The sequence below is a fragment of the Salvelinus namaycush genome, chromosome 41, assembly GCF_016432855.1.
Source record: "Salvelinus namaycush isolate Seneca chromosome 41, SaNama_1.0, whole genome shotgun sequence".
Taxonomy (NCBI): domain Eukaryota; kingdom Metazoa; phylum Chordata; class Actinopteri; order Salmoniformes; family Salmonidae; genus Salvelinus; species Salvelinus namaycush.
The window spans coordinates 14542063-14564638 of NC_052347.1; the positions used below are offsets into that span (position 1 = coordinate 14542063).

The following is a 22576-nucleotide window of genomic DNA, read 5'->3' on the forward strand; positions in this document are numbered from 1 at the left end:
GGACAGCCGAGCACTCCAAAGGTAGTTGCTTTGTGTGTGTAGGCTTGGAGGACATACATTTACAGCTATATTCATTGGGCACGTCAATGTCTGCTGACCATGTAGGCTCATAGTGTAAGGCACAAGATTTGACTTACCCTCAAGGTGACGTTATAAAATCAGATTTCATAAGTCGTCCCTAACTGCTGGTTTTGGTTAGGAAAATCTGATCCTAGATCTGTGGCAATTTCTTACAACGAACAGGAAACGGCACAATAGTCTTCCTGATGCACTTTCCATCAATTGAGGTCCCAGAGAAAAGTAGTGTTTGAATGCTAAGCTAGCAACTATCACAACATTGGTGTTAAAAATCTAACTGTAATATCTAAAGTTAATTATAAGACCTGATCCAAATATTTTTTGGGGGACTTCTCCACCAACATTTAATTGACTCCTTTTATACTTGTTTTTTTGTTTGTTGCTTTTCTGTGAAAGAAATAAAACAAAGACAACTGAAAAGTTAACCCTACAAACTAGCAAGACATTTTCTCTTCATAAAACTTGCTAAATCAAAAAAATGTAATTAAACTCAGTCCACAAATTGTGACTGGAAGCAATGCATACATGTCCATTAAGTCTTTGTCTGAAGGTTGGGCAATCAACTTGCCCGGGGAAAGGAGGGAGGAGAGGTTTAGATATGTTAAGAGTCTGGATATCATAGGGAAAGAGGTGACTCCCTCTATCCCGAACTCCCCACCTCAGTCTGAACGGCAGTCTCAAAATGAAGGAAAGGAAACCGGGGAAGAATGTAAACGCGGATACAGCTGCTCCAACGGCCGACATCAGTGTCCTTGGTCCATACTGTCAGTCTGTCTTTCTGTGGGTTCATCCTGCTTCCACCAATACCATCGGCTCACTGATCCTGATTGGGGAGTGGGGGGCCGGGTCTGCTGCTGTGTCCTCGAAGCTCATTGGCGAGGTTCTAACAGAGTTCCAGAGTTGGTGTTCTTCAAGATCCCGTTCTACAGGGTTTTCCTACACACTGACATCTAGGCTACATCTCAAATGACACCCTAGTCCCTATACAGTGCACTTCATTTGTCCATGTGGCTCTAGTCAAAAGTAGAGCACTCTATATGGAATAGGGTGTCTTTTGAGATAGCCCAGTAGACCTAGGCTAAAGACTACCACCATGGATGACCAGACAAACACCTTGGGGGGAGCTAGCTATCGCTCTGGAATGGGGCCGTTTAAGGAGAGAGGCTCTACAGGCAGGTGGAGAAGTTCCTCGATATGAAAACAAAATGGCGTCAGTGAGGGGTGTTCATAGTGTTCTACTGTACAGGAAAGCCCCCTGTCCTTTCAGTGCATATCTGTAGTGGGGGACATCCAATCCAGCGATAAGGGGAGGGGGGATAGCGACTGGCTGTAGTGGATGGGGTTGGGAGTGTTTGGTGGAGGAGGGGGAAGGGTGGGGCATCACACTGGCACTAGGGGAGGCGAAATGTCCAAAAGGGAGGAGAGGGAGGGAACCCGGATAAAGGAGATGATACCTGCTGTACAGTCGTGCAGAGTTATTCTTTGCAACAAAAGTCTCTGTGTTGAATGTGTATGTGTAGGTGTACATGTGTCTGTAAAGCATGAAAAGGTCCAGTCAAACAAAGTTCAGTTCAGCTCTCCATTCAGAAAAACTGCCAATTATTTGTGCTGATCAGTCTGTCAGTTGAACGTAGAGGTGCTGCCACCCTCTGGCTGGACTGGTGATATCATAGCAGCTGCTGCACGATGATGAGAGGGAGGGAGGGAGACGGGGAACAGCTCTCAAAATGGAGAGAGCAGCGGGGAGGGACAGATATGAGAGAATAACTCCAGTGATAGAGAGATGGACAGTAAAGGAGAAAGGAAGGTGCTGAAGGGACAACCCGACAGCACTGGTTTTGGTATTCTGGTTCTGGCCGGTCGGGGGGAGGGGCTAGTAGAGGTCATGCAGGGGTTCGGAGGTGAAGGGGTCTTAACTCCCATAATGCATGGTGTTGCTAGGGATGGCCATGGGAGAGGCCATGGAGATGGCGGGTCCCCCCATGGTGAACTGGTTGGTGACGGGATAATGCTGCTGCTGCTGGTTAGAGCTGCTGCTGCTACTAGGACCTGATTGGCCAGTAGAAGCTCCTGGAGAGATGGGGGTGAGGGGGAGAAAATGGGAGGGAGAGAGAGGGAAAGAATGTTATCACCTTCCCTTGATTGGTTGTGGGCCAACTATGTCACATACTTCAGAATCCATCCCCTCCATTTACACAAATGATAGGCGTTTAGGAAACTTGACTTGATGTAGTTTAGTACAGGGTTTCCCAAACTCGGTCCTGGGCCCCCCCCAGGTGCACGTTTTGGTTTTTGCCCTAGCACTACACAGCTGATTCAAATAATCAAAGCTTGATGAGGAGTTCAATATTTAAATCAGCTGTGTAGTGCTAGGGCAAAAAACAAAATGTGCAGGACCGAGTTTAGGAAGGACCGGGTTTAGGAAACCCTTGTATAGTGTATAAGGAGACATACCCTGGACGATTCCGGTGCTCATGATGGAGCCCATCCTGGAGTGGGTGTGATTCACTATCCCTGTGTTCACTGAGGGCGGGAACAGAGGAAATAGTGAGACTGTATTAACGCACACACAAACGTGCAAACACACACAGTCAGTCACACTGTCTGTGCTTGTCTGTCAGTCAGTCCATCAGTCCGTAGTATCCTACCGAGGGGGATGAGGTTGTTGTGGGACACCGTCGAGCCGCTGCCCATGACCGTACTGAGGTCATAGGCTGTAGGCATCCCTGAGAGAGAGAGAGAGATGAAAGGATGAGACGGGGAAGAGAGTGAGATGGGGAGGAGAGAACGAGAGAGATGGGAAGAGAAAGGGAGCGAAATGGGAGAAAAGCACAGAAGCATAAGCATCCTTTCTCTCTCTCACACCGTTTCCCCCTCAGAGAGAGCATGCATCCCCTGTCTATCAGCTGCTCTGTTAGCCTGATCTATTCTGTGATATCCCTACAGTTTAGTAAGACATTTGGTCATGATGTTGTATGGATGCTTTTGCCTGATGATGCTATCATGGGTCAGATTGTGTGTGTATCGTCTGTGTGTTTACCTGACACAGCATTGTTCTGCCTCATGCAGTGTGTGTGTGTGGGTTCTGCCCTGTGCAGTGTGTGTGGGTATGTCCTCTGTGTGTGTCTCCTCTACCGGTGTCCTCTATGTGTGTGTATTTACCTGACACAGCCATGCCCTGGCTCATGCTGTAGGCCCCCCCAGTGTTCCACATGGTCTCAGAGGGGGAGGTGTAGTGCGACCCAGGAGGGGGGGTGGGTGTGCTGCCTGTGTACCTACAAAAACACACACATACACAACAACATACACGCCATGAGAGGGAGCTCCCCTTCCCCCCCTCGTTATCCTGAATGGCACAGGCCGAGGGCAGCGGAACAGACCAACTCACCTGAAAAAGGGGTTCTTCAAGTCCAGGAGGTTGCTGGACTTGGAGCCTGTCTGGTCCACTTGGGCGACAATACTGATGTCGTAGCTTTGTCTGTGAGGAGGGAAGAGAGCCGGGGATTGGTATGGGAGGAGAGCCGGGGGTTGTTATGGGAGGAGGTGAGAAGGGAGGTGGATAGATTAACACAGACAGACAGAGCAGCACAGATTCAGCAAGCACACATCTGTAATACACATATATAGAGTGCTTTCGGGAGGTATTCAGACCCCTTGACGGTTTCCACATTTTGTTACATAGATTTTTCTTTTTTAATCCCTCAATCTAAACACAATATCTCATAATGACAAAGCAAAAACAAGTTTGTAGACATTTTTCCTGATTTATATTATTTAAAAAACTGAAATATGACATTTACACAAGTATTCAAATCCTTTACTAAGTACTTTGTTGAAGCACCTTTGGCAGCAATTATAGCCTAAAGTCTTCTTTGGTATGATGCTACAAGCTTGGCTACAAGGACCCTGGGACTAAACACTTCTCTCTGCAACTGGATCCCGGACTTCCTTACGGGCCGCCCCAAGTGGTAAGGGCAGGTAACAACACATCTGCCACGCTGATCCTCAACATGGGGGCCCCTCAGGGGTGCATGCTCAGTCCCCTCCTGTACTCCCTGTTTACTCATGATTGCACGGCCAGGCACGACTCCAACACCATATTTAAGTTTGCCGATGACAACAGCGGTAGGCCTGATCACCGACAACGTTGAGACAGCATATAAGGTCAGAGACTTGACCGTGCGGTGCAAGGAGAACAACCTCTCCCTCAATGTGATCAAGACAAAGGAGATGATTGTGGACTACAGGAAAAGGAGGACTGAGCACGCCTCCATTCTCATCAACGGGGCTGTAGTGGAGCAGGTTGAGAGCTTTAAGTTCCTTGGCATCCACATCACCAACAAACTAACATGGTCCAAAAGCACACCAAGGAAGTCGTGAAGAGGGCATGACAAAACCTATTCCCCCTCAAGAAGCTGAAAAGATTTGTCATGGGTCCTCAGATCCTCAAAAGGTTCTACAAGCTGCCCGCTGCACCATCGAGAGCATCCTGACGGGTTGCATCACTGCCTGGTATGGCAACTGCTTGGCCTCCGACCGCAAGACACTACAGAGGGTAGTGCGTACGGCCCGGTACATCACTGGTGCCAAGCTTTATGCCATCCAGGATCTCTATACCAGGCGGTGTCAGAGGAAGGCCCTAAAAATTGTCAAAGACTCCAGCCACCCTAGTCATAGACTGTTCTCGCTGCTACCGCACGGCAATCGGAACCGAAGCGCCAAGTCTAGGTCCAAGAGGCTTCTAAACAGCTTCTCTACCCCGAAGCCATAAGACTCCTGAACAGTATGGTCTACACCTGTTGAATTCGGCGCATGTGACAAATACAATTTGATCTGATTTTCTGGTCTCTCCAGACATGTTTGATCGGGTTAAAGTCCAGACTCTGGCTGGGCCACTCAAGGACATTCAGAGACTTGTCCCGAAGCCACGCCTGCGTTGTCTTGGCTGTGTGCTTAGTTGTTGTCCGGTTGGAAGGTGAACCTTCACCGCAGTCTGAGTGCTCTAGAGCTGGTTTTCATCAAGGATCTCTCTGAACTTTGCTTTGTTCATCTTTGCCTCGATCCGGACTAGTCTCCCAGTCCCTGCAGCTGAAAAACATCCCCACAACATGATGCTGCCACCACCATGCTTCACCGTAGGGATGGTGCCAGGTTTCCTCCAGATGCGACACTTGGCATTCGGGCCAAAGAGTTCAATCTTGGTTTCATCAGACCAGAGAATTTTGTTTCTCATGGTCTGAGAGTCCTTTAGGTACCTTTTGGCAAACTCCAAGCAGGCTGTCATGTGCATTTTAATGAGTGGCTTCCATCTGGCCACAACCATTAAGGCCTGATTGGTGGAGTGCTGCAGAGATGGTTGTTTTTCTGGAAGATTATCTCATCTCTACAGATGAACTCTGTAGCTCTGTCAGAGTGACCTTCAGGTTCTTGGTCACCTCCCTGACCAAGGCCCTTCTCCCCCGACTGCTCAGCTTGGCCGGGAGGCCAGCTCCAGTAAGAGTCTTGGTGGTTCCAAACTTCTTCCATTTAAGAATGATGGAGGCCACTGTGTTCTTGGGGACCTTCAATGGTGCAGAAATGTTTTGGTACCCTTCTCCAGATCTGTGCCTCAACACAATCCTGTCTCGGAGCTTCCCGGACAATTCCTTCAACCTCATGGCTTGGTTTTTGCTTTGACATGCACTGTCAACTGTGGGACTTATATAGACAGGTGAGCCATTCCAAATCATGTCCAATCAATTGAATTTACCACAGGTGGACGCCAATCAAGTTGTAGTAACAGCTCAAGGATGATCAATGGAAACAGGATAAATCTGAGCTCAATTTCGAGTCTCATAGCAAAGGGTCTGAATACTTACGTAAATAAGGTAAGTTTGTTTGTATTTTTTTTAAATAAATTTGCAAACATTTCTACAAACTTGTTTTCGCTTTGTCATTATGGGCTGGTGTGTGTAAATTGCTGAGGATTTTTTAAATTTAATACATTTTAGAGTAAGGCTATAACCTAACAAAATGTATGAAAAGTCAAGGGATCTGAATACTTTCCAAAGGCACTGGGTAGCTCCAAAAGTATTGAGGCAGTGAGCTCCAAATGTATTGAGGCAGTGAGACATTTTGTTGTATTGATACATGAGGTTGCAGACGCACAAATATCATCCACGACCCCCCACCCCACCAAATGCTAACCTCCCCTGTTATTGTGGTGGTGAGAGGTTAGCATGAGGTTACACTAACCTCCTCACTCATCATTATTTACGATTCATTCAGGATTATATGTAATCATGGTAGCATCCACAGTATTTAGAAACATTCTATTGTTATTTACAATAAAAGTGACTCAAATATGACAATTCATTATTTACCATTAATTTCAATTGGGCACAAAATAATTGGAAACAATTTCTAAATGGTTCACCCGATACGGATGAAAATACCCTCAAATTAAAGCTGACAGTCTGCACTTTATCCCCATATTCATTGTTTGAGGCAATGTTCTTTATAATTGTCGCTGTCCCAATACCCTTGGAGCTCACTGTATATCGCCTACACACACATTCATTCAGAACTGTCATAATATAACACAGGCCTGGGCCTAGAGGTGAATGGCAACACACTAACACCAAAGCCTCCCATCCCCAACAGACCCCCAGTAGATCCCTCTACAGTCCCTCACCTCTTGTTGGCGATGAGCAGTGCTGTGCCGGAAAGTGTGTCTCCTGCCTTGGTGAACAGGGGTGACTGGAGCAGACAGCGGACCTGGTACCAGTGGGTCAGGGGCTCTGTGGGGGCTGTAGAGAGCCACACTGTCACCCTGCAGAGAGAGGGAGAGGGGTTAGAGGTCAGGATACTTTAAGGTTCAGTCAGCATTATCCTACTACAGTACAAGCATGGTCAGATATTCAGTAGGAACAGCCATTTACAACTTATTGTGAAATGTTTCTATAGTGAATGTATTGTACTATATTGTTTTGCTTTTAAGTTGCATCCGCTTTCTGTCTTTGTGTTTATTACAATGTCTGTGAGAAAAAAGAAAAGAAAAAAAAAGTGATGAAAGAAAAAGGAAAGTGACGGTGTAGCTGTAGTCAGGATCCATATAGGTCAGGTTACTCCTGACCACACACACTTCAGCCCAACTTACATTGATCCCATGAACGCTACGTCGAACCAGAAAGCCAGGCCGTGCACCAGCCCTGAGTGCATCATATGGAACTTAAAGGGAATCTCTATCCTGAAAGAGAGAGCGAGAGAGAAGGGAAGAGAGAAAAGAGTGGGATAAATGTTATTCTAGTTAACGGAGCAATCTGCTGTTGCTACATCCATTTTTTGAACTTTTGAATTAATGATATATACCCATTAAGTTTTGAAAAATATAACTTATAAATGCCTCATGAGCTTAGTTCAACTGTCGTACCCCATCAGAACCCAAAATATAAGTTTGTTTTACTCCAATTTTTGTAAACAAAGTAAATGTAAACAATATATATATATATATCATCAAAACATGGTTAAAACTATAATTTGATATCATGGATGGTCAGTCCTTGCATCCATAGCTCAGTCTATGAATTTGAGAGTGGTTACATTTCTCTAGCCCCACCCCTCCGCTTTTTACATAAAGAAGGGTGGGGAATTCGCCCTGTTATCGTTTCTACTGCTGATTGCTGCTTTAAGGTTATTTTTACACACTAGAAGGAATTATGTAGTATTTTTGCTGATGTAGGAAATTCAAAATCGGAAGTAGCCTCATATTATAGAAGTAGGACATCCCCACATTCAGTAACATGTATCTACGCATCTCAATTCTCAACTCAATCTATGAATAACAATTCAATAATAAATATATGAGGGAATAACAGACAGACGTCACACAGACCTGTACAAATCCTCCTCTTTGGCCTCCAGGAAGTTGACTGTGTATTTGACAGACTTGGCCATCAAGATACGGATATCAAATGTGTCCTGAGAGGGGGAGGGAAGGAAAAAGGAGGAAGGAGAGAGACGGGGAAGAGGGAAGCAAGAGTATCCAGGTAAGTCCCAGTGAGGTAGAAATGTTTTACGGCAGCATTGGCTAGAGTGGGTACAGAGACAGTCTAGGCCTTAATTTAATGATCTAGAACAGAGGCTGTACCCAGAACCAGGCACTCCGGCCCGGGCCCGGCTCTCCCAGCAGAGTAACAGAGGAGCAGGCATGGTGCAAAGGCCTACCCAGCTGACTAACGCTGGAAAATGATGTGTGTGTGTCGTTGTCGGTGTGTGTCGCTGTGTGTGATAAAAGGGATGAGATTAATTCAATGAATACCCATTATGAGCAGTGATAGTACTGTTGAAACCTCACTGTTGGTTCTGTGGTGTTAGACTGGGGGAAAACATTGGGATCCTAAACTCAGACCGCATCTAACTTATTTATCCCAGCCGTCATAACACACACAGTGTGACGGTGGTATCTTCTACCACAAACACACACTCCCATATAGTCAACCTCCTATCATGCATCAGCATTTGCCCATAAACACACATCTCATGTACCACCCTTAGACATAAACAAACACACAGACCAGTCCGTACTACGCAACCCAATTTTACACAAACAGCTCTTGTCCCCACATACCCCCTGACTATTTCAGGCCTTAAACCCCCTTCCCATATACATTTCCTAGTTAACCGTCCCCTGCACCCCAATCATCTTAGGGGGGGGGGGGTATATCGCTTTAACCGACATGGTGGGCGGGGCAGGCAATGTCAGAAGATAGGTGTTCAAGAGTCTGACATACAACTGAGAATTCTACGTACCACAATGGGCTGGCGAAAGTACTCATCCACCGCTGCTCCTCGCAGGGCTGAGAGGTCCACACCATGGAAGGAAGGCTGGTACCTGAATGAGGGAGAATCATTATCATCATCTCAATCCCATCAACTACAGCAGCCCAATGAAAAGTGACTGAAATCTCTGTACATTCACTGCTTCTACTCCCAGAGCTTTTTCTCTTGCCATTTCCCCCTCCGTCCCTCCAACCCCATCCTTCCTACTACTCTCCCCGTTTCTCTCCTCCCTCCCCTCCTACTCACCAGAAGTTGGCCTTGGTGAACTGCTCCATGTAGAGCTGTTCGTCTGTGAAGGGGGCCAGGTGCACGTCACCGATGGTGGGGAACATTTTACCTGTGACACACATGAAGTCAGTTAATGATGGTACAATCACCAGTGGCTAGTCATGATGAATATGTCTCTCAGTTTTAAAATGTAGACTTTAATATTATTTACTGCTTGGGCTTCAGAATAATCTTCAGACATTTTCCCCCTTTCTCCTTCCCTCCCACTCTACCCCTTTCTATGCTCTCCCTCCAACCTTCCCTCCGTCTCACCACTAGGCTTGAGGAACTTCTTGGCGTGGAGGTAGCTCTCCAGCATCCTCTCGTTGAAGAGCATGTAGCCCATGGGCTCTGAGATGATGATGTCCACCTGCTCAGGCAGCGTAACCTCCTCTACTTTACCAGGGATCACCACCACACGGTCCCCCAGACGGTTAGTGTTCACCAGGACCTAGTGGAGGGGACACCAGAGGATTAGTGTTCACCAGGACCTAGTGGAGGGGACACCAGAGGATTATTGTTCACCAGGACCTAGTGGAGGGGACACCAGAGGATTAGTGTTCACCAGGACCTAGTGGAGGGGACACCAGAGGGTTAGAGTTCACCCGGACCTAGCGGAGGGCACCAAGTGGAGGGTTAGTGTTTGTTAGAGTGAGACTGATACATCTGCCAGACTTATGGCTACATAGCATGTCAAGAAGAGGATAGGGTTAGAGCAGGGGTGGCAAACTTTTCAGCTCGAGGGCTTTGATTAATTTGTCAAAACCAATTTGCGGGCCATAAAAAGTGCAGTTAATTGAAAATATATAGGTCACTTAATTTCGACATAGTTTAGTGTGTCTGTTACCTCTGCGTGCTGGGCCATGGTGCTGGCCTCCACAGCGTAGACCTTCCTGGCCCCAGCCTGAGCAGCAAAGAACGACAGAATCCCTGAACCACAGCCCACATCCAACACCACCTAGAGAGAGGGGAATGGATTCTAATTCTTCCCTGATAAAGACATCAATGAAATCCAGCAGTGTCTACTGCCCAAACCAATTAAACAACAGTTTAGTTTCAAATACAGCAAAGGACTCAATTCAGAACTAGCTACATTTAAGTCCCAGGACAGTGCATCAGTACCTTGTCCTTGAAGTCAGTGTGGTTCTGGAGGATGGCCCTCTGATAGGTTCCTGTCCTGACGTAGTCCTGCATCATGTTCTGCTGCTGGGAGAGGTAGCCATAGAACTGGAGGAGTGAAGGAGAGAGAGGAAAATAAAGTGACAGAACAGCTTATTTTTCATGAGGTGTTTTAATATTGTCACTGAGCTAATAAAGGTTGGAATAAATGATTTATTGCAATGCATGGCAGATTCTGCGTGTGCACCTGGAAGTACTGTACTGCGGATGATTCCTCTGTCCTGTCGCTGAAGACCGACTGCTCTCCACTGTGGCCGCGGCAGTTCTTCAGGAGGTTATAGAACGATGAGAACTCTGAGGAGATCGTCATAACAGGTTATAAGCAGGACAAATCAGACACAAGTTATAAATGGTCTTAAGCCAGTCATAATGGGGAGAAATCAAACGAACGGTAATAACCAATTATAACAGTTCACAAGGATGACAGAGGCAAGACAAGCATGAGAAACAATAAGAATCTCTTTATAAGGACAGGAACATGTGCACTAGGACAGGAAGTCAAAGACACAGACACACAGGAGACAGAGGGTCAATGACAAAGATAGATATAGCCTACTGGCAGGCAGTCAAAGACAGATGGAAAAAACAGACAGACAGACAATGACAGCATTCTCTGAGACAGAGCGGCGGTGGTTGCCGGGGGTTAGCTACCTGCAGGTGAGGTGAACTGTAGCAGGACGCTGTTGCAGCCCAGCGTGATGATGAACGACTGTTTCCCCACGCGACTGCACTCTGTGTCCCGGGAGACCGAACACTTGAACACGCATGTCTCCTCTGCTGTGAGAGGAGTCATACATTAGTTAGGGCCCGGCAACACGCCTACAACAAGTCATTCATGGAATAAGCGTGGCACAGGAGTAGGTCACACAACATGAAGAACAACATGCTAACAGAACTGGCCTGATCTCACACAGCACTTTATTGACTCAATTAGCATTAAAGCATCTCAACCATAGCAGCAAGCAAAGAGCTATTTTTAACCTCCTTTAGCCGAGGGAAAGTGAGTAATTTCTTCTGTTGAAGCTATTTCACACACACTCCTGGATGATTAAGACGACATAGTTTTAAAGACTGGATATGTGAAAGCAATATATTGGCAGGGTAGGTCTAGTGCTGTGCCCGCATGGCAGTGAGATAATCTGTGGTTTAATCCAGCAGTTGTGATGGGATTAAGACTAGCGCTGTTACTTAGATTAGCCAGATGCAGCATGTTTTACTAACAGACCAAACTAGCTACTGACACCGGGTTAACCTGGGATGAATATGAGAGCGGGAGTGTGTGTGTTGCTTAACAAGTGTGTGTTCGATGCAAGGGCTGAGAGATAGTGTGCATGCTTTAAAATATGTAGGCTACAACCATCTCCCTCCACTCGACCTGGCCTGTCTCCAAGGCCTACAGCTGAACATTATGGTAAATGACAATGACAGATGGGGGACAAGGACTGTCACTATAGACATGTTACAGATATGTAACAACCAGATGATAGCCATGTCAATGTTCTAACAGGGTAATGTCAGGTCATAATAGACACTTGTCAAAGTGAAGAGCAAAACTGTGATATTTTTGCTGGGCCAAGGCATTGCCCCTCATGGACAAGATGTAAATACACCCATTCCAGCAGGATAGACAGACATTACTAGTGTGCTGTGTTTGATTGAGGTGCTTTTGCGTCTATAATAAAGCAGAAATAAAATGATTGTGTGGCAAGACACTGAGGTTATTTTTCCAAGTGGAAAACATAAAACTGGTCAGATTACTTTAGACTCATTCGTGCTGCTCTATGTAGCAATTCAATCGGGAGTTCATTCCTGCCTGGTGTGGAAACGTTTATCTTCCATCATCATGGGAATGTTGGAAGAGGAAACGGCTGTTGGGCCTATGGACCGGACCAGGCAATCACACACTTCATAAAACTTTGATAGGACACCTTGAAAAACACCCTGCCACACACACATTTCCACTTTCCCCACAGCCCAAGCTTGACTGTATCAAAACTAGGGACATCACGGCTTCTTGAAAGGGACATCCCATCTGTGCCCCACAGTGTAACAAAAGCTGCAAGCGCTCAGCGCGAGCACACAAGTGAACGTCAGGGGAGAAGGGAGGTGGGGGACTAGCTGGCTATTGTTCAGGGGAGAACAAAGATGAATAACTAATACGAGCCTGGTTTAGCTCATCGAAACACAAGGACTCATATTTAGCCTGTTTAAAAAAAAAACCGATTTCGTTTATCGATATTTATTCACTCAGCTAGGCATCTACAGTAGATTAGATAACCATAAAGTAGCACGCGCGAGTCACCGGGGTTAGCTTGCTTGTTTACACCGCTACTAGCATGATCTGTGCGCAAAGACGACGACGTTCCAAAACAAAACACACTTTTAAGATACCCATCTCAAAGGGTCAAATGTTATCTTGCTTTATCATAACTATCTAACTAGCTAATACAGAGGGCAATGCTCATATGACGCAGTTGGTTTTAACTGTTAGAAACTATGTGGCATTAAGGGCAAACCATTGCGTAGTATGACTGATAGCTTATTGGGGCAAAAATGAAAGAGCACGTTAACATGTCAATTAGCGTTTGGCTATCTGCGTCAATGTGTAGCGAGCTGGCTAGCGTGCTCAGCTGCCGGACAGGATAGTGCATCATTGAAATGCAATCTGGCGCTAAATTGTTAGCAAGTTGATATTAGTAAACCAGGGTAGATAGGTATCTAATGTGCTTGGTCACACTTAGCTTGCGGTCCAGGAAACGTCTCGTGTGAGCTAAAACGGACTACTTCGCTTTAAATTAATACTTTAAAGAATATTCCTCAAGACAAATAGATAGGTAAGAAAAAACGTGGTCCACAAGCCACAAAATGAGCGCAGTAAGCTTGCTAAAGCTAACCACCTATAGTTAGCTACCAACAGTGTGCGCTGTCGTGGTGCTGGAGAAGTAACATTAGCTAACTAAGTTATGTTGCCTAGCTAGCTAATAGCGATAAGCGAAAACAACAGTCCCCATTGCGTTGGATTCTATAGGTGGAACCAGTCGGTTTTGAAGTGGAACCCCCACCCGCACACATGTGCAAGACCACTCGCATCGGTTAGCTAGCTAGCTTTTTAGCATTTAGCTCTGGCTAATTAGCCAGGGTAACGTCAGTTAACAAGGAGCCCAGGCCGAACCGGGGTATGGAAGAGCTGTCTCAAGTCCACTCACCGTTGGAGAGGTTGATCAGGGCCGCGTCCTGTGTGGCTTTCACCTCCAGTCGTAGAGGCTGCTGCTCGGAGTGACGCTGTATTTCTCCGTTTGCGTCTCCGATAGAGAGGAGCCGCACGCCGGGAAACACCGACACCGCCATCTTCGATCTGTGGGAAGAGACAGCTCACTGTGGCGCTCACATCCAGCGTTGGACCCGCACTCACGACAGGAAACGGGATACACGCAGCTTTACCGCCACTCTGTGGCCGAGAGGCAAACTGCTTAGTGCAAATACAGTAGACTTTGCTCTGACTTCTGTTGTCACTGCTGTACACTGTTTCAGCATAGACAGTATTAGTTAGTTGGACAAAGAGAGAAATAGGGGATCTTGAATAATCGTTTGAATTAAATAAAAATGTCAGACTGTCAGCCAGGCTGCGTTTCATATCCTGGTCTGTTAAATCTGTGAATACTATTGGTTCTGCTGTGTAACATGTCATGCAGCAAGTACCAAAACCTACAACTTTGGGCAGTGGCTAAATACAGTTTATCTGGCAGACTATTGGCAAATATGCACTGGTATTTCTTGAGCAGCATTCTATGTGACAGGGATGAGCAAGTCTGGTCCACGGGGGCCTGAGTGCATATCTGCTGTCTTTTGTTCTCTCCAAATCAGCATCTGATTTATAAACCAGGTATGGCATCAGTGGATTAATTAAGTGCCAGGCGAAAGAGAAAAGTAGCAGACACTCAGGTCCCTGCAGGACAGGAGTTGCCTACCCCTGATACTCTTGTGTGTTCTGGCCAGTCAGCTTAAGGGGGCCACTCTTAACAAACTCCTTGATAAAACATGAGACTCAAGGAGATGTTGAAGGTGAAATTATACATTTTATTAAATGATTCAGTCAATACATGTCACGGTACCATTCTAAGACAAATACACACACAAAAAAACGTTAAGGCACAAGAGGATGACAGTGTTTTCCACATGTATGAATCCTTCCACCAGAGCATTTCAGTGACTAATATTTGTAAAATGAGGTGCTCTGCTTTCCCCATGCATTATGGACACTGTAGTCCTCAAAAGTTCTCTCTTCACTTTATTATAACGTCAGAGGAATTCAAAGCTCAGTCACCATAGTGAAAAGAGCTTGCATTCCTCCATCTCCTTTCCTGCATGGCCACTGATTTGAAAGGACTTGGTAGGCAAGACTAATAGTACTGTGAAAATCTATGTAGGCCTAGTCCTTTCAACCATCAGTGGTCAAGTCAGAGGACATTATTGAAGACATGTTTCTGGGTATTGGAACATGTTGAAGGGCTGTTCTCCAGTTTTTAGCAACACTTCATGTTGTAATAAGGACACAGTATGGTTCCTAAACATTACTCATTCTCTGGAGTTGTTTTTCAACTCCTTCAGGTCCTCTTTAAGTGTTTCTGATTAATCAAGTGGGAAAGTAAATGCAGATTTAGGCCTCAACAGGTCTCGTGTTAAAATCGAGGCATTTAAATTACCAGAAGTTTGGCACATACTAAGGCACATTAGTTTGAAGCAGTACGCAAAGAGTAAAAGGGGTGGGGAACCCTAAAAATGACTTTAAACCATTTAGAATGTGTCCTTACTTTAACTTAGATGCACCAATGGAGTAGCAGTCTCTTTCCACTGAGTGTCCTGAGATCAGGCTTATTTATAATGATGATACAGAGCAATTATACTTATCTTTAGTGTCAGTACAGTAATCCTAATATTCTTGTCATGATCCTTCATATCATTATTCTGATGTTGACTGAGCAACACCACAAAACCAGGATTGAAACAGATATTTTGCATGACCTGAGTTTGAGATCTCTATATGCCAACACCCATAAGAAACCTCTAACATCCTCTCTGAGTCACTCTTTTCAAGACAGTAACACCATTTTCTTTTGAATAAAATTTTGCATCACAGTGGTTTAACTGTCAACTGAGGATCTTAACAGTGTAGTCGAGTGTTTAACACATGAGAATGCGCGCAAAATTTCTGTCAAAAGACTCAATTCTCTTGAGAGGCTCATGGAGTCACCACACTTTTAGCAGAGAATCATAAATTACACTTATCGAAATGCTTCACAATTTCACCTGACAAAAATCACAGTGACAGTGTTAAGGCGAGTTTGTGTGGAACCTTGCATTGTGTTTGCAACCAACTGAGCACCATTTTGAAAAACAAGCTCTGAGATCAAACTCGGGTGTAATATCTTGTAGTCTGTTGAACATAGCTTCACAACAATGATACGGTAGGCTATACTCATGTAATGGCACTGGGTCAACCACTTTTAAAGACTCACCAACAACAATGTGTAAAACCTAATACAGTTCAATTTCACTTTGAGTAAAAGAAAAGTAACAAAAGGTAGAGACTACAGGGAGAGTTGGGGTTGAGACTGACATATTTATACTTTGAGGAGTGCTTTCATTCTAATGATCTCAACACACAAAGGACTGCAAATGTTATCCTTATTGAGCTGTAGAAATCCAGAACAGAACACATGTCAAAACTCACTCAGCATAGGGTTAATGCTTGTGATTGTGTTCTGGCCTTGATGTCTTCAGTGACTGGACGTGGTGGGGAAGGGTGTAGGAGACGCCAAGGGGCTTGGAATTAAAAGGCATCCTTGGGGAATGTTCAGACGTGTTTTACGAGCCTCCATCATCACCATCGCCTGCAGTGAGAAAGCATAGAGTCCGATCAGATCACTGGCACAGCAGTTAGATGAGATATTGCTGCTGTTGGTTACGTTCTCTTTGTAACAATCAAAGCCAGAAGGGTCAAAGGTTAGCAAACAGAGAGAGAAAAGGAGAGTGGGGAACAGGTAGAGGGAAGGTAGAGAAAGAAAGCAGGACAGAAAGAGACAGAGAGAGTGTGTGTGTGTGTCCATGCACGTGTGTGTGTGTGAGAGAAAGAGACAGAAGAGAGAAAAGAGAGAGATAGAGAGGGAGTTAGTTGAAGCCTACTCTACCACATCAGACTGTCATCTCACCTCAGAAGAGGGCGCAGGACTTGGGGGGTCTGAAGGGGTTGTCGCTGGAGGGCACCCCCATGAGGAGAGGGTCTTTATGGGCGTTCTGCAGGCAGAAGGTCTTCAGGTCCGCTGCTGCCTGGGACACCTGAGAGTGGAAACAGAGAGACACTGTCAGTTCCATTATACTTTAATTCTGTGTCATAAAGGCTACATAAGACTGCTGTAAAGATGACATATCAATGTCATAGGCATTCATGAGAATGAGTCATCATTGACAGTGACAGCGTTTTCTATAAAGAAGTTCCAAGTAAATTGAGCTCAATCCTGCTCTACTTAACTTCTACTTGTTTTAACTCAGCTTTTCAAGAGAGACCTGGTCCACGCATCAATAAATAGAGGGGCCAACACTTTCACTCTGCCACAATACTCCTACTGATACTCAGTTTAATGAACCTACAGTAATATGCTCCAAGCTCACACTGCGAGAGAAACTGAGCAATGATCAGCTATTTTCCTAAAATCCCTACCTAGGACTTGACTCAGCAATAGCATAATGATCTGGTACTTTACTAGAGGGTTGTTTCATGGGTGAAGTCTATAATAGTTGTCATAACAGTTGTCATAACATTGTCCCCATTAACACAAGATGGCACTTTAGGACCAAGTCACAAATGAGCTATGCATTGAGTTTATTATTTATCTAGTTAGTTGATAATATGGTATAAACGTATTTCATAGGCTATAGATAAAAGCCTATATTTTTCCTGCATTCTCATATGCCCTTCAAAGCACAGCATGCCTGAGTGCTCCAGGGTGGTTTAAGGTCTGCGGACTAATCTGGCTTTCTCCTCTAAAAGGAGTAATTTGGCCAACAATCGCACTACTGTCACAGCCACAATCAACAAAGGCCACCACTGTGCTGCACCATTCGCGGAAACTAGCCTACGAGCTGTTTATTTTCTCCGGACAACACAGCCTACAGCAGGAAATCTTCATATTTCACATGATTAACTTAGAGCATAATTAACAGCAAATCGTTAACTTCTAAATATATCATAAATACATCCATTCAAAACGGCGTTAAACTAAGTGGAGAGCTGAGGAGTAGCCTAGACTTGCCATAACACCTATGCATACAGCAAAACTAGAACCGCATTATAATCTTACGTTTTCCTTTCGGTAACATGACAGGTGAAAGGCGGCGCTCGATTGAGCACGTCAATTTACAGGCTACTCCTTTAGTCTACTGGACAGCGCTGCAGTTAGTTGCAAACAGATGGCATGGTTCCAATGGAACAGCATTTTGTAACAAATGGCCTGGAAGTAACAAAATAACGCGATGCTTCTCATAAAATAGTCAAACTTTACATAATATATAGCTTTTCAATAGTTACCAAAGGGCCATGTTGACAAGTCAGCCAGTCACACCCAATGCAGAACAGTTTTTGATCAGTCTTTCTGAATGTAATTTCTTTACCTTGATCCTGCGAACACTCGCCTCTAGCCGAAGTTGTTTTACCACCTTCTGAGCGATAACCAAGTTGCTGCTGTTTGCGCTGTTATTCGACATGTCTGCGAGGTCTGTTCAACCGCCAAGTGAAAGTGTCCGGCTATCACTTAAAAGAACGAGATTTTCTGATGAGGCTGCTGCGACTCAAGTGCTCCCCCCTCTGAAAAAACGCACCGCTTTTTTGCGCAATGTTCTCCCCACTGCTTTCAGAATTGCCCATAATTAAAGATTGTTATCAGTAAAGAGAGGCACTTATGTGTACATGTAAGAAAAACAACAACATAATAATAATAATAGATCAGTCAGTTAAACAAATGAATGGGCTATTTTCGGAAAATGAAATGTTCCTTTGGGTTTTATATTGTGTCGCCAATAATACAATGGTTTCTAGGCCTACAGTAGGCTATGGTGAAGTAAATCAAAGGAAAGTATTTTATTAGAATGGTCTTGGCTCTCTATTATATAAAGATACTTTTTCTAAACAACCCCAGAACCACGAGGATATCATTAGCGAAATACAGTCTCGTCATGTGCTCCTTTTTTAAAATGTTTATTTATAGAGACCCCATCTACAATGTCACGAGTTTTGGCTCTTCAACACACATGTCTGTCTTTTAATTGTAATATTTGTGTTGTGGAGAAATAACAAGGCAGGAGACGGAGTACAGTTAGTTTTCGTTTAGTCAAAACCTCTCCTGCTCTACAGTTTCCCGGGCACACTCGTGCGCATGTGCATTTCCTATTAGGTGTAGTAACGTACACTGTCGTAACACATCACTGCTTAGTAACAGCATAGTAACTAATATAAACAGATGTAGATCCCAGATACTACACTCCTCCCCCATAGTGTTTAACTCCCAGAGAACAAGGTAAATATATTAGGGAACTACTAATGCAATATCTGAACAATGCATTCTTAACATTTTTCAACTACTGGGTTGAAGCAGACTTTTCAGAGCCCAGCACAAATCCAGGGGATTATTCTGCCCCGAAGATGGAGTTTGTGTCCTAATAACTAACCCAGGTAATGTCCTTTTTCTTTCCTTTTATCTAGGACATCTTAAAGTGTTTGTTTGTTTTACTGTCTGTTACCTTAAACAGCTCAACTCATAGGTCAAGCTTTTGAGGTGCCTTTCGCTGTCGAATAGGATATCTCCGCTCCTCCTGGGCTTCCGGTAGTGGGCCAGGTTCGGGTGGAAGGTCAGGCTCTGTCTCTCCCGTACGTCCACAGTCAGGAGAATAGTCCTGGGGGTCGTTATTGTTCTCTCGGCGTGTCTCTGCTGGGGCGTTGGACCGTAGCAGATGATCCACATGAACGTTGACCTGGCGATGACCAATTTGGACTTGGTAAGTCAAAGGTCCTTTGCGTTGCAAGATCACACCTGAGTTCCACAGGCTCTTGGGGTGTCTGAAATCACGTACCATCACCCTCTCTCCCTCTTTGAATCCTCTGACAGTCTTTGAGTGTCTGTCATGAGCTTTCTTCTGCTGTAGCTGGTGCTTTGCCACAGTGCTTGACAAGTCTGGTTTCAACAATGTCAGGCGGGTACGTGGTTGGCGTCTCAGAAACAGTTCAGCTGGTGTACATTCCGTTACTGTGTGTGGTGTGTTGCGGTAAGTAAACAGGAACCGGGGAAGCCTTAGGTGGGTGGGCACAGACTGAACCTCGAGTTTAGTCCAGGCCTTCTTAAAGGTTTGCACGGATCTTTCCGCTGCTCCGTTTGATGCCGGATGGTAAGGTGGTGACCGGATGTGCCTTACCCCATTGTTCTTGAGAAACATTTCAAAATCGTTTGACGTGAAAGGAGGGCCATTGTCCGATACGAGCTCCTTGACTAGTCCAAAGGATGCGAACAGGTGTCTGAGAAGATTGATGGTCTTCTCAGCTGTGGTCAGTTGAGTAGGGAACACTTCCATCCACTTGGAATGGACATCGACGACAACAAGGAAATGTTGCTTGTCAATCTCGGCGTAATCCACATGGATGCGTTCCCAAGGTGTCGCAGCCCAGGACCATGGATGAAGAGGTGCAGCAGCAGGCTTGTTGCGAACAGCTTCACAAGGTGAGCAGTGGCCTACATGCTGTTGAATGTCCTGATCCAGTCCAGGCCACCACAGATAACTGCGAGCGAGTGCTTTCATTCGAGTGATCCCTGGATGTCCCTCATGCAGGTCAGATAGCAGTCTCCTCTGGAATTTTTGAGGTACCACCACCCTTGATCCCCACAGAACACATCCTTGATCAGTGGACAACTGGTCTTTCTTGTCGATGAATGGACGAAGGTTATCGTCATTTACGAAGTTTGGCCAACCTCCTAATGTTAAGTCCAAGACTTTGGAAAGCACTGGATCTTTCCTTGTTTCCTCTGCTATGTCTGAAGCAGATATGGGCAGTTCGTCAATGAGAGAGATCTGGAAGACTGCTCTATCATCTTCACTGTCGGAGTCACTATTGCATGGTAGTCTTGATAGTGCATCTGCATTTGCGTGATCACTGGATCGTCTGTACTCAATCTCGTAGTCGTAGGCTAACAATATCAGAGCCCAACGTTGCATTCGAAGTGCAGCAAGGGTTGGTATAGCTGATTTTGGTCCAAGGATGGCCAACAGAGGCTTGTGATCTGTCAGCAGTTGGAACTTCCTTCCGTACAGGTATTTGTGAAACTTCTTCACTCCGAATATTATGCTCAGGGCTTCCTTCTCAATTTGAGCATAATTTCTCTCACTTGGTGACAGAGTCCGTGATGCAAATGCAATAGGGTGTTCTTCACCTGACGATAGAACATGTGAGATGACGGCTCCTACTCCGTATGGAGATGCATCACACGCGAGTCTCAGCTTCATCTCTGTGTTGTAGTGGGCAAGCCACTTGCTCTTTAGCAGACGCTGTTTGCAAGTCTTGAATGCTTCTTCGCATTGTGGGGACCAATTCCACTTTGTATCGGCCTGCAGCAGTTGGTGAAGCGGATGCAACAATGTGGACAAGTTTGCCACAAACTTTCCGTAATAGTTCAGGAGCCCCAAAAATGACCTCAGCTCTGAGATATTTGTGGGTGCTGGTGCGTGTACGATTGCTTCCACCTTGCTGTTGGTTGGGTGCAGGCCTTGTGCATCAATCTTGTATCCGAGATACTCCACTGAGTCCTGGAGGAACTCACACTTGCTGCGTTTCATTCTCACTCCGTATTTCTCCAGTCTTGACATCACTTTGTCCAGCACTACAAGGTGCTCTCCAATGGTTGGTGCTGACACGAGGATGTCGTCCATGAAGCACACAACGTTGTCTATACCGTCCAAGATCTGATCCATTGTGTGTTGGAATATCGCTGGAGCTGTCGAGATTCCATAGGCCAAGCGATTGAATCTGAATAGCCCCTTGTGTGTATTGATGGTCAGATACTGTTCTGACTCCGGATCCAGCTTCAGTTGCTGATAAGCGAATGCCAGGTCCAGCTTACTGAAAACCTTCCCACCAGCTAGAGTGGCAAACAGATCTTCAGCGTTTGGTAGTGGATATTCCTCTGGTAGTATGCAGCGATTTACTGTGACCTTGTAGTCACCACACATTCTGACGGTCTTGTCTTTCTTTGGGACTACAACAATCGGAGCGGCCCAGTCGCTCCTCGCTACTTTCGTGATTATGTTATTCTTCTGTAGGCGGTCCAGTTCCTTCTCTACTGCTTCCTTAAGAGCATAGGGAACTGGACGTGGTTTGTGAAAGATAGGCTTGGTTCCTTCTTGCACTCTGACTTTTGCTGTGAAGTCTTGTATTTCGCCGTAGCCATCTTTGAAAAGTTCTTTGTGCTTCTCCAGCATGTTAGTGAGTGTAGCTTGACTCACTGGTTTGTCCTTTCTCAGACTGAAGATTTCTCCCCAGTTCAACTTGATCTTTTGTAGCCAGTTTCTGCCTAGCAAGGCTGATTTTTCTCCTTTAACAATGACAAGCGGTAGCGTCCACTCCTTCCCCTCATACCGGACTGGTACCTGGATCTGCCCTAACACAGGAATAGTGTCACCAGTGTATGAAGAAAGGCGGATGGACGCTGGCTGAAAAGGGCACTCTTTCAGTTTTTCTTTGTAGAGTCTCTCTGGAACCAGAGATACAGACGCTCCGGTGTCCAGCTGCATTTTTACCGGTTTTCCCGCTAACTCCATGTTGAGATAGATTCCATCTTTTTGTTGTTGAGCTGTGTACACTGTGGACAGTACTTTGTGCGCTCTTGCTGTGCGTTTTGAGGCTTTACACACTTTCTGTAAATGTCCAACCTTTCCACAATTGTGGCACTTTACATTTTGGAATCGACATTCACTGTGCTGATGATTATCTCCCCCACATCTGTAGCAACTTGGCTTAGACCTTTGAGATGTGGGCTGCTTTGTTCTTGTGTAACCTTGAGGACAGGACTGAGAAAAGTGTGACTTTTGTGAGCCTTTTTCACCACGTGCATCACTGACCTTGTGAACACCTTTCTGACGTTCTGCATATCCCGATAGCTCAATAGTATCCCTGTGGGCAAGCTCGAGTCCAAGT

The 22576-nt window shown here is 45.4% G+C and overlaps 2 protein-coding genes across 3 annotated transcripts; both read right to left on the reverse strand.

Moving 5' to 3' along the window:
- Nucleotides 1-492: 492 nt before the first annotated feature.
- On the reverse strand, nucleotides 493-13750 carry LOC120034541 (histone-arginine methyltransferase CARM1). Of its 2 annotated transcripts, none has more exons than XM_038981139.1 (16): nucleotides 13551-13750; nucleotides 10996-11118; nucleotides 10532-10638; nucleotides 10288-10392; nucleotides 10013-10123; nucleotides 9439-9616; nucleotides 9145-9235; nucleotides 8869-8950; nucleotides 7952-8037; nucleotides 7217-7306; nucleotides 6752-6889; nucleotides 3467-3556; nucleotides 3241-3353; nucleotides 2727-2804; nucleotides 2533-2601; nucleotides 493-2148 (listed from the first exon to the last, which is right to left on the reverse strand). In XM_038981139.1, exons 1-16 carry the CDS (start codon nucleotides 13690-13692, stop codon nucleotides 1991-1993), a joined length of 1761 nt encoding a protein of 586 aa, XP_038837067.1. In that variant the 5' UTR covers nucleotides 13693-13750; the 3' UTR covers nucleotides 493-1990. The 2 variants fall into 2 exon arrangements, with proteins under 2 accessions (XP_038837067.1, XP_038837066.1); XM_038981138.1 differs by having other exon boundaries at nucleotides 10996-11121.
- A 650-nt stretch (nucleotides 13751-14400) lies between these two features.
- LOC120034244 (guanine nucleotide-binding protein G(I)/G(S)/G(O) subunit gamma-5-like) lies at nucleotides 14401-18119 on the reverse strand. The gene is made up of 3 exons (XM_038980733.1): nucleotides 18013-18119; nucleotides 16554-16680; nucleotides 14401-16235 (listed from the first exon to the last, which is right to left on the reverse strand). Exons 1-2 carry the CDS (start codon nucleotides 18103-18105, stop codon nucleotides 16555-16557), a joined length of 219 nt encoding a protein of 72 aa, XP_038836661.1. The 5' UTR covers nucleotides 18106-18119; the 3' UTR covers nucleotides 14401-16235; nucleotide 16554.
- Nucleotides 18120-22576: the final 4457 nt, after the last annotated feature.